The 12,981-nt window shown below is 32.4% G+C and overlaps 1 protein-coding gene and 1 non-coding gene across 2 annotated transcripts; both read right to left on the minus strand.

The window, feature by feature from the left end:
• Positions 1–2,344: 2,344 nt before the first annotated feature.
• Positions 2,345–3,939, minus strand: LOC105799982 (F-box protein At3g07870). The gene has a single exon (XM_012630811.2). The coding sequence runs from the start codon at positions 3,769–3,771 to the stop codon at positions 2,497–2,499; it is 1,275 nt and encodes a 424-aa protein (XP_012486265.1). The 5' UTR covers positions 3,772–3,939; the 3' UTR covers positions 2,345–2,496.
• Positions 3,940–8,433: 4,494 nt separating this feature from the next.
• Positions 8,434–8,541, minus strand: LOC128042690 (small nucleolar RNA R71). The gene has a single exon (XR_008198203.1). It is a non-coding gene; the product is annotated as a small nucleolar RNA R71 (small nucleolar RNA).
• Between the last annotated feature and the right edge of the window lie 4,440 nt (positions 8,542–12,981).

Raw genomic sequence — 12,981 nt, forward strand, 5'->3', positions numbered from 1 at the left:
TATATATTTAAATGATAAATAATAAAATAAGCAAACCAAATCCTATTTATTATTTTAATTTATAATTTGAATTTCTAAAATAGGATTTTAGAAATAGAGATAGGGATACGAATATGGTAGATACCTATGATACGATTAATGAAGGTGAAATAGAATCTCTCTACAAAAGCATTTTTTTTATCACCGTAAAAATAAAATATTTTGTTGTGAATGGACAAGATATTGAGGAATTGTCCATATGTAAAATCATATTTCTTGATATGGGCCTTTTCCACATAAAAAGGAAATCTTTTGTTACAATAGAAGCAGAAGTGATGTAAATTATTCAAGAATCGAAGTCAATTTGCTTTATAAAAAAGTATCAATGAACTTCTATAAAATGATTTCACGAGATTCAACCAACTGTCTTGATCATGGGATATAATTGAGAATTAGGAATCCATGTTATCAAAAGATTTCTTGCAATTATTTTTAGCATGTCAATCATCCACTTTGGTACCTTATTGACAAAAAATGATGATATTCTTCTATTGATCAAGAATTTCGATTTCTGAAAAGTATTATAATTATCAAATAAGAAAAGTTTTAAAATTTTCAAATGAAACATTTGAAGAGTACGACCTAGGTTTATTTTAGCATTTTGTGTTTCAATATAAAATTTGGATTGATATTCCCACGATGTCTTGGATTATTGGTTGCTTGTAGATTTAGGTACAATATTTAGGCTCACATATTTTAATTTCGTTGTTTAGATATTAGATTTTAGGAACTTAGGATCAATTTAAAATATTATAGGTTTGGTTTAGGTTTTATTAGAATTTGGGATTTTATTTTAAGATTTTTTAAAAGCTTTTTCAATTAGATTTTGGATACTTGAAGTTAGGTTTCTAATATTAGATTTTTAAGCTTTTAGGTTCTACTATTCTTTAAAAGAATTTTAAACTTCCAAGCTTTTAGATTTTTTATTTTGATTTTTAAAGATTTTAATACTGTATATTGTAACTTACTCAAATAATTATAAAAATAATTTAATTTTAATTTTTTTAATTTTTAAAATATTGCCACTAACATAAAGTATATATGACATATTATATATATCATATGTTACTATTTAATTATTACGTCATCTACATCAACAGTTAATAATATAAATAAATGAAAAACTATTTTAAAAATAGTATAAGAATGAATAAAAAAAAAAAAAGCATAAAACACATAGTTCAAAAACTTCGAATACGTGCGTACAAGTAACCAACGAAAACTAGTGTTTCAGCCGCTGCATTACAAGCCTAAATGGACTATTTCTATTAATTGTCTTGGGGTCGAAACCAAAGGGAATCGGATAATGCTAAACTTTTTATTCGTATAAATAACAAATTATTTTATATTTATATAAATTTTAATAATTTAAAAACTTTATATTCATACTTTGATTATTGATATATATATTTTAAAATGTGGTCAGGGATGGTTCATGCATGTGCTTGCCTTGGTTTGCCACTGATGTCATATAGTCATGGAAAAGCGCCAAAGATACATTTATACATTATAGAAAAAAATAGATATATAGCTGCAAGGGACGGGGCGCAAGATAGTGGAAATAGTTAAATACTTCAATGTAAAATGGAAATCATTATTATTACATTCACAAATATGTACTTATTTTTAAAATTATATGAGTTTAGTTTCAAATTAGAGAGATGTATTATGGGGGGAATCTCTCAGCATGTGCCACTACATGACACATCATAGGCCCCTTTTGTCACTCGACTTTAGGCCAATTTTATTCAACTTTAGAGCAGTGGAAAAAGCAACGATGAGATGACTTTTTTTTCTTTTTTTCTTTTCCCATTATCTCTTTTTTTAGGTGCAAGACTTGAGTGGTTCAACTACCAATCCTATGCAACACTTTAGGACATTCAGAGAAAAAAAAGGCTATATAAATTGATTAAGCACCCACTTATCTTTGCTTTGGCCATGAAAATTCAATCCAAGCTTGGAAGAAGAATTCAGAAAAAATGTACGAAAAATAGTTAAATGGTTGCAAACTATTGTTTTCATTATTATAATGTCACAATTTATAATGCCGGTGAGTTGGGAGAAAGACAAATCCCTGAGCACTGCACATGCATATATAATAAAAATAAAAAACTAAAAAACCAAGGTTTGAAACAGATTCATATCGTTGAATACTTGTTTATTGCCAGGCATCAGATAATTTTAATTATCTGTACTGATGGTGGTTGAGCTTTTTTTCTTTTTTCTTTTCCTTGATATTGTATATTTCTCCAATTTGTTTGATGAACTCCTTCAAATTTCATCACTTGTATTTTGCAAACATAAATTCATATCTAAAGTTGCTAAATTTGGATTGGATATTAACAACATTCATAAATTACAATGAGATGCATGAAGGTAAGAAATAAATGTAGATTCAACAAGTACAAACATACATTGAAATATATAGACTTTTTGATTTGCAGCAATTTTCAGAAATCAAGAAGGGCTGTTGATCCAATTGAAGCTTCCCGCATGAACAACTGTTTGAAACCAATGAGGAATTCCCTGAAATACAAGATCCGTAAATTTCCCTTTCTTGGGATCATAGGAGACTATAACCCTGTTCTTATACTCCAACAGGATTTCACCGTTGTCTAGTAAGCAAAGAAGTCGAACAACTTTACCATTTGAAGGATTCTTCCATATCTTCAATGGCCTATCTCGGACCAAATTTTGTTTCAAACATTTCGGCATATAAGCTCCAATGCTGAACTCTTTTATCCAAGACTCCTTCACATTATAATCCTTCATAACCCATATCTCCAATTTCCCATAATTCCCATAAACAGCTGCTGCAAGAAAACCTCTTAAAACACACAAATGGAAGTTACACCTGTTTAGGCCACCGCAATCAGGTTTCGGGACCTCCCGGAATTGTTCGTCCTCTAAGTCAAATGACATAAGGCGGCGAGCTGGGTAATATCTCCGGGGCCTACTCACCCAATGAAGCCTTCCGTTAACCAAAGCCTCAGAGGGTCGCCTTATGAGCTGGTACGCTACTTTCCCTAGACTCCTCCATGCAGAGGTTCCAAGGGTGAATACCTGAACATCTGATTGTGGATAAACCACTCTTCGGGCACGGCTGTAGCTACTACTACTAGTGTTCCTATAATAAACTATCTTAACTACCTTGTATTGCTTCGTTTTCGGATGGAACCCGAACCCGAACACTACTTCCTGATCTGAATATTGTCTAGACTTTGGCAGCTCCATGAAATCCATGGTGAAAGGGTTGTAAACATAAAGTGCATCGTTGTATAATGAATCAGACAAGCATAATAAACCATTGCATGTTCCAACTACATCGAATTCAGGCATCGATGTCTGGAAAGGCACATATAATCTTTTTACCTTGTCCTTATTGTGATTGTGAACCGATAAATCAACGAAATAGAGCTGGTTTCGGATGGGAAAATCGCAGTGAAGGATGAGGCATGGATTAGTGGTCGGAGCTTTCCAGGAAAGTTGCATATCAGCAAGGAGAGGATCTTGAGCTAAAGCACGCCATCCTTTGCATACGAACTTGAATTGCACCAAAGATGTGATCGGCAACCTTGACAGTATGTCGACGATGATTTCATGGGGAAGGGTTTCCATCTCAGTTGTCGTCTGCTGTCCAACACCACGATCATCTTCAAGCATGGTTTTCCTTCTTTTTGAAACCCTCTCATCGTCTAAATCCATAGTTAGTAAGAGATTCAGAACACACATGGGTTGCAAAATAGTGGGTTTTTAGGGAGATGATCAAAATGGAAGGTTGAAGATAAACATGGTAGACTTTTTATAAGATCAAACGAATAATAATATAAAAATAAAAATAAATAAAAAGGAGAGAGAGAGACGGCAACCACAAGGAAATTGAATAGTGTTTGTATGGAAATTATCATTGAATATAGGCTCTCCCTAGCCTTATTGAAAGGTTTGATTTTTTATTTTTTCTTCCTTTGATTAATGGGACAAAGTTATAAAGAAATTGATGGACATAACAATCTGCACCGTCCAATTAAGCATATAGATTGCTGAAATATGAATGTAGAAAAAGCAAAGTTTATGAATAAATTCCATGGCAATGCAAAGATGGCCCTACTGATAGTGACCTTGCAACATTCAATCTTCAATAATCAGATCAAAATATTAGACAAAAACCAAAACTTTTTTTATATATATATTCACTTTTTGGATTGGGTTTAGTTTAGTTGATGATAAAATAATATTAAATATGGTATTCAACTGGTGTAAAATTTGAATGTAGTAATCCTTTCTTTTATTTTGAACTACTACCTTTTAGGTATATACATATAATATATAAATAAACTTATTTAATTATAAATCTCCAAAAACAAATACAAAATAAGAGACCGAAGACGATAAATTCAAGGTAAAAAATAAACAAAGATATAAAACCAAAAAACAAAATGGCTTGATTTTATGGAACGTGAGACATAAAAACCAAGAAATTTTGGTGCAAGTAAACCAATAGAGAAACGAGCCTGTAAAGTTCCCATAACTTTCTACTTTATTTTGTGTTTTTGTTATGAAGTCTAGAAAGAGAAAAAAAAAACTGAAAGCACTAAATTAATGGAAAAAGAAAAAAAAGAGTTGGATTCTAGAGTTTGAAACATGTTGGGGAATTAGCTTCTTCAAATATTACATTAGGTATATATATTGTAAAATTGATTTGAATGAGTTTTTTTTTTAACATGTTCTAGGAGTAAACAAGTTGCGTAAAGAAAGCTATGCTAATAAGGAAAGAAGAAAATACAATAACATTAGTAAAATAAAATGGTTTTGAGACTTCTTAAACACTTTTTTAGGCTTTAAGATATAATAAAGCCCTTAAGCTCCAAACAAAATAATGAAAATAACTTATAGAAAAATCCAGACATCCAGTAGATATATCTTTTCATGAGATATCATTTCATGGGAAAGTAATTTTTAATGAGATGACCATTTTATATGATTGTGTTATTTTAAAAATAACCTTACATAAAAGTTATATTTTTATAAGACAACTTTACATACAAAAGTTATGTCTTTACAATACAACTATTCATTAATAGTTATAAATTTTAGACTTTCCTAAATAACAAAATATTATTATCTACCAACATTGTAAACTACAACAATCCCCTTAGTTTAAAATGTTGGTAACTTACTTTATAATCTTTTACATAAACAAATATTATGTATACAAGATGGGATTTCTCAATTTGAACCATCAATTAGTGGATGTATTTCAAAGTTCTAATGAAGTTTTTGGTATTAAGATTAAACCGCAACTCCTAGAATTAGAAGTGGAAACACATCATACATAATATTCATTTATATATTACTATTAGAGGTTGTTCACTTTTAGCACTATTATGATTATGTGCTTATCTTGTTTATGATAAACATTTATAATAGATACCTCACCTCTACTTGTTGAAGCATAACCACTTTTTTAGGTTTATATAGAGAGTTCATTTAATGTCTCATTTTCTTTAGACATTTAAATATCAAATAATGAACTCATTTAAGAAGATTCAGAACTTATCAACTATACACATGGATCGCACTAGTTTCCATTAAAATTGTTTTAGAATGAGTTTTACTAGTGCATCACAAACACATAACAATTACTTGTTTTTACCCATTGAACTTTAAAATTAGTGATTGCTAATTAAAAGTTGGGTACCCATTATCGGTGGCTCGTGATAGGATCAAAATTCATTCTAGTTGTAGTACTACTAGTCGAAAAAACTTATTTGCTCAGACATTCATTATTTTAGAGATTGAATCATTAATATAATTGATTTATAGGCTAACATGTCCAAAATTCTATTTTACAACATGCTTTTGGACATTGTTTCATTTTTTCTTTTAAGAAATAATTGGCATAGTTGTGGCCAAAACTCTAATTTTTATTAACATTTTCAAACGTTCCATTTCCATAACTTTAATCAACTTGAAGTTGGACAATGAATAAAGAAACCAATCACTTTAGTCCTTTAAGAGTACATACCAAATAAATGGCTTTTCTTTAGCAAGATAGCTAAATTTATTAGCTTGTATAATTTCTCATTATAAAACTATACCAACTCTTACTATTCTTGTTGGAAAAAATCCGGTTTGAAAATGGTTTTCTTGTAGAACGAAAAATAAAAAATTTGAAAACTGAGCCGGTTTGTGATATTTATAGCAAAAAACCCTTTATCAAAATCGTATTTGTGTTTTTGGCTAGATAGATCCTTGTCATTCCTAACTTTCAACTGAATGACCTTCTCCACTATTCCCATTTCACAAATTGTTTCGAGCGTGGGTTCGAACAATTCGAATCAAACACGAAACCATAAAATAGTTTTCTTAACTTTTAGTGAGAAAAACAATCTCTTCTCAATAGAAACCGTCAGGTTTGTTATTCTGAAAAATAGATTTAGTATTCAGAGAATAAAACTCTCACTATTTTCGAGCAGTGTAACAATTTCTTAAATTTGTGTTTTTAGCTCTATTGGTGCCATCTATTTATAGGGAGACGAAGTAAAACCATTGTTGAATTGTAGAAGTTTATTTTAACTAGAAAAAGGAACTCCTAGTGTTAGCTCGATCAATCAACTAAGATAGCCAAGAAGAGGTGAATTGGCATTTTAAAAACTCGTGGAAGCAAGAATGAAAAGATAAGAAAATGAATACAAGAATTTAGAGTGGCTCAACCTCAATTGTCTACTCCACTACCATAACTTTCCACAACTAAGAATTTTCCAAAATTCATTTGACCAACCTTTTAGGGCAATGTTTAACCTTATAATTCCCTTAAGATTTCTACCCAAATCTTAAAACTTAAACCCTTTCAAAAGAGCAGACAAGTGAGCAAACAAAGAAACAATCCTTACAAGTTTAGGATGTATGCCAATTAAGCACTCACACAATAAAAACACTTGAGCTGATAACATACAAAGAATTACTCGCTCACAAGTGTTTGTAAGAAAAATATGAAGAATTGAAGCACAAAAGGTTGATAAAAGAATTGTTGATCTTTCTTGATAACTTTTGATTTTTTGTAATCTCTCTTGTTGTTGTACAAGCTTTGCAAGTTGGTATTTATACCTCCTAATTTATTTCCAACTGTTTGGGTTGGTGAGAAATTTAATAAAGTCGTTGGAGATGTAATAACCAGTGCATTAATATCTTCTGCAACAACATATATCGATACATTTGAAAGGGTAGTATCATAATTTATCTTGGTTGAGAAAGTGAGGTCAGGAGATAAGCGAGTATCAACAAATCAATTAGATAATTAGAGGTCAGGAGGTAATAATTGGTTAATCAATACCTAATCCACCCTAAAACCCTAACCCAAAGTTAGTTACAAACCTTGAAGCGAGTTAATCTTCTTGATTAGTTTATTAATTTTTATTCTTTGTTTATTTTTCTTATTTATTTATTTTATTTTATTTATCTCATTAATCTATTTTATGGTTTATTAGGAATTAATTACTACTTCTTAGGCTTATAGTTGTGAAAAGGTTTTCATAATTTATTCCATCCTCTTTTAGGTATGATCCTTGGAATACTTCCAAGTATTTTGTTGTACTAACTACACTAAAATTTGACCAGTGGACTTGCGGACACCACCTTTTTAATTTTTATATATTTTTGGTGTTATATTTTACTATAAATGATAACTTTTTTATAGGAGATCAAGTTGTTGGCGCTGTTGTCGAGAAGGTTTCGTCTATAAATCGTGAAAATATTTTTTTTTTAAAATTAATAAGATAAGTAAGAAATTTAAGACCTAAGATACAATATGTAATTTTTGTTTTTTTTATTCTCTTTTCAAGTCGTTTATGGCCTGAAACTCTAGCACTCCAATCGAGCCATACCTAGATTTGGAGCAACTACTCAGATGCAACCGTCCAACAATGAATACTAATCCACCTACGATAATTAGTTTTACCTTGTGAAAATCCATTATTAGAAGATCTATATAAGCGATAAGGAAACATTCGGGAAGAAGTCCCAATGGGTCAGCAGATGTTGTGCGAGTATGTCCTACCTGCACTAGACGCTGTGCGAGGTAGCATAGAATGCCGGTGATTAACGCCAATAATTTCAAACTAAAAACGACTACGATTTAGATGATACAAAACACATTGAAAGTAAAACGAAAATTGGTGAAAGACTTGAACCAACACTTGAAGCGGTTCCTACAAATCTGCAACTCCTTCAAGTATAACGGAGTATGCGACGATGCTCTGTGTCTTCGGTTATTCCCATTCTCATTGTCCGATAACGCGGTTGATTGGTTAGACTCATTAGAACCAAGTTCCATCACCACATTGAACGATCTAGCAAAAAACATTTCTCCATAAAATTTTCCTAATTAGGCATACCATTCCTTAGGCGAGAAATCGCCAACATTAAACACCATGAAGGTGAGTCCTTGTACAAGGCGTGAGAACGTTTCAAGACTATGCTAAGGAAGTGCCCACACCATGGACTGCAAGTGTGGCTTAAAATACAATTTTTTATAATGGTGTGGACAAACACATAAATTGTAGCTTAGACGGAACATCCGACAAATCTTTCATGTTCCACACGTACGAACGAGCCTACAAAATCATTGAAGACATGTCATGAACCCGTACATGTGGCCCAATAACTGATTTATGTACAAATTGAAACCTCCAATGTTGAAAGCAGTGAATGAAGATAATGATGATGATCGATTCCAACAAATTCTTGAAAAGCTTAACCATTTGGAGACGTCTGTCAAGCCGACGAAGGTGGAGCCACATTCTGAAAACCAACCGGGAGGGGCGAGTTACATAGTTAATAAGGGTAGAGATCCCTATTCAAATACCTATAATCCTTGATGGAGGGATTATCTGAACCTTAACTAGGGAGGTAATCAATGAGGTACAAACCAAGCATAAACCCGACAAAACCCTCCTTATCAAACTATACCAATTCAACAATGAACCACGAGGAACAACTATGCTGCATATGGTCAAATATTTGATCAACTAGAGGGGGAGATGCTAACAATGAAGATGGACATTCGAAAAGTCCAAGAGACATGCAGACGACTCGAATCACGAATAGATAGCCTCTGTGACCAAATGAGTCAATTGATGACAATGTTTCAAAAATAAATGGTCAACATCTCTCTAGTAATATGGAGAACAACCCTCAGAGAGATGGGAAGGGGCATGTCAGGGCGATCGTATTGAGATTGGGCAAGGCATTGAAGCCATCAACCACACCCATCCATGAAGATGAGGAGCTTCCCAAAAAGGTCGACAAACCCATGTAGGAGTAGGAAGAAGCCAAACACCATGAGCAAATCGAGGAGGTAATTAAATCAATGTCTGAGCCAGTTATGTCAAACTCGAGCACAACGAAGGTACCATTCTCGACAAGATTGGAGGACAAATAAAATAGGGACGAGGTAGATTTTAGAAATTTTCTTAATTTATTTAAATCCCTCAATGTCAATTTACTACTCTTAGAATTAATCGAGAAAATCTCTAAATATGCCAAGTATTCAAAGAAAATTGTAAAACAACATAAGAAAATGAAAAAGGGCAAGCACATTAACATTTATACCTCATGTAGCGCGCTAATTGCGAAGAAGATACCCCCGAAGTTAAAAGATACAAGTAGCTTTACAATCCAAACAGAGATAGGGGATTGATATTTTAGCAAAGCCTTTTGCGATTTAGGGGATATCATAAAGTTGATGCCCTATCAATCTATAAGAAAATCGGACTCGGGGATCTAAAAAATCTCGATAATACTACAACTTGCCGATAGATCCATGGTGCACCCAAAATGTGTACTCGAGGATGTGTTGGTCAAGGTACGGGGATTCATAATCCCTATTAACTTTGTAGTCCTTGACTTTGAGGAAGATCGAGAAATCCCTATTTTGTTAGGTAGGCCATTTCTGGCCACTCCTAAATCGACAATTAATCTCAAGCAGAACGAGTTAATCATAAAAATCGGTGAAGAAATAGAAGTGTTCAAATGTGTCTGTGATTCCTAAGGTGAAGGATTAGCTAGGGAGGAGTGTTACGCCTTACTTAATTTAAACCTTAATAGCCTCGATTGAGGGTATCCCTTTAACTGTGTTGGTGAAGAAAACTAGATTACGAAAGAAATGGATAAATGGTGAGATCTCAGAAGGAGTGGAATCAATATGAAGAGCAACGATGGTCGAGAGTGACGAATGAAGTTGATGGTAAAGTTCAAGGAAATGCCTTCGGTAGCATGACATAGATTATTAACCATCGAACTTAATTAATTTGTAAATATTATATACTCATTTTTTTGAATTATTAGATTTAGAAATTATACTTTTTATTTTGTGCTAGAATTAGTAGGAAATAGGTTTCCGAGTACAACGAAGAAGCTATACGTTAATAGGGTGCATGAATGAGCAACTGATGACCTTTTACAAGTCATGGAGGGGGCCAAATCTAAGCGATGTCGCACATAAAAATGCCATAGCGAGACACACCTTGGATGGATGTTAGAACATAGGAAAAATTAGTTTGGTATCGCGCCATCCCTCTCTATGGCGTGACACACAAGCCATTCTCAAATACTTTCTAACTTTGATTTGACGTGATCTTCAAAGATATTCCCCAAGTTCACATGGCAAGTCAAGGCCTAGAATGCCTTTATATAATATCCTTATCAACAACCAACACCTTTGAAGCCAACAACCTCTAATATTCTCTCAAGTATAGTCGTCTTCCCCTCCCAAGCATAGAATAAATTAGTTATTTACGAAATAACACTAAATGGCAGCAAGGCGGAGTACAGAAGAAAACTTTGAGCCATTCAAACCAAACATGAAGACATTACAAGTAAGAAGTATCGTCACACAACCAAAGAAGCATATATTGGAAGAAAAAATTGTGAAAATACAACAATATTTGGAATATCAAATGGCATTCAATCAATAACGTGGGAAATCGACAACCCGAACAACGAAGAAATATGAGATTAAAGATTTCCAATGGCCACAACCACCTCCAAGTGGAAACTTCTCAAAGAATGTCAAGCCCACAAATCAAGTGCAAGATATCAATAAGAACGAAGATCAAACTACATCAAGGGAGGGTGACATTTGAACACATCTTGAATATATGATGCAAGGTATTGCCTACATCAGGCCAATTACGAAACACTATGCTTAAATGTATGGCATACAAACACCTCCGTGGATGGCACTATACCCGCAACCATTCAAACTACAACTACAAAAGGGAATGCAACAAACCAAATGAGGAGTGCAGTTAAGAGGTCAACATTGAAAGATAGGCATACCACCATGCAAAACAATATTACTCGAGATATTGACTTGGTGGAATCGACAACAAGGTAGCAAAACAAGCACACATTCATACTGATGAACAACAATAAGGGCAATCAGGCAAAGGAAAAGAAAAGGAGAATTTGGAAGCTAGTAAAGGAGTCAGAATCTGAATCCGACTATTTTGAACATTTTTATTTTTATATTTGAGACTTTGTACTCTAATTTTATTTGGGATGGTTTTTAGTTGTTTATTTAGTTTTAATTAGCTAGCAATTAGTATTTTCTTTATATATTTGTGTGTTTCTAATTTTTCTTTGTAGGAACCTCACAATTTTTGAAGGCACAACAATATAGAGCTAAAACCGAAAGAGGGGAACAGTTCCACTAATTGTATTGCAACAATCACGCCAATCGGGTAACCTCTTTTCTTTATATTTTTTATTGCACATTAGGGACAATGTGCCGAATAAAGTGTGCGGGTGACTTCAAAAATTTTCTAATTTTTTTTGTTATGTTACTTTGTTTTCATTCTTTCATTTTTAATTTTTAATTGCATGTTTTCTATGTGCTTGATCTTGTAGAAATACAAGTGATTCATTATGAGCATATACCTAGGTTGTTTATTTAAATTGTAAATTTAGCCTAAAATTGAATAATTTATGTTGTTTATATATAGACTAATTAGTTCATTTTATTAAGCTGTAAATACAAAAAAAGGTTAAATATACCAATTGATAAAGGTATATACGAACATGTAATTATATTTGCAAAAGTATGGGATGTTCGAATTAAAAAGAAATACTCGGTAAAGTCCATGATTATTGAAATGATGCAGTATGACTGGAACGATGGAAATGTGCAAGTGTACACAATCGCAACAAGTAATAAAGTGACAAGTAAATGTCGAGTTATCGTACCCACAGGGACTGTGAAAATAATTATTTATGAATGCTATTTAAAACACTTTGGTGAAGAAATATATTTTGTTTGAAGAGGGTGATTAAAAAACTAAGATTTCAAGCTGAGTGAACTAAATAAATAAATCTCAAATGCACGATTTCAAACTACGATTTTAATCAAGATGACATAATTGTGTTAGATTAATTACATTTCTTAACTTAGAATTATTAAACTCTTGTTTATATTGTTACGAATAAGTTCACGACAACTCAGTAATTTGATAACTTATGAACATACTCACCTACCAAAATCCATTTATCTCTTGACTATATCCCTATGTCAATTCAATCGATTAAACAAATCTTAATAGGCAAATATGTTATTGCACATACTTACTTATTAAATCAAAATAATCTCTTGTGCATATCCCTATGTCAATTCAAACAATTAACTCGATTTAATAAGCACATAAAAGACTATGTGAGGAAACAACGTATCCTTACCTTGAAACAGTTTAATCATAATAATCTTGCAAGTTATGCAAGACAAATGTATTGTTGGATACCGTTGCTAATCTAACCCTCAGCTACCTTAGATGATTAAACATGCACTAATTAAGTACTGTGTCCATTAATTACAATTTCAATCCGTTTAAATAATTAATTCATTAGTTACCTAACAATTGTAATGTAAGAATAACTTAGTCATGATTTTAC

Source organism: Gossypium raimondii, chromosome 7, assembly GCF_025698545.1.
Source record: "Gossypium raimondii isolate GPD5lz chromosome 7, ASM2569854v1, whole genome shotgun sequence".
Lineage (NCBI taxonomy): Eukaryota > Viridiplantae > Streptophyta > Magnoliopsida > Malvales > Malvaceae > Gossypium > Gossypium raimondii.

Coding starts and splice junctions, on each gene's coding strand:
- LOC105799982 (XM_012630811.2), bottom strand. CDS start 3,771: ATGTGTGTTCTGAATCTCTTACTAACTATGGATTTAGACGATGAGAGG.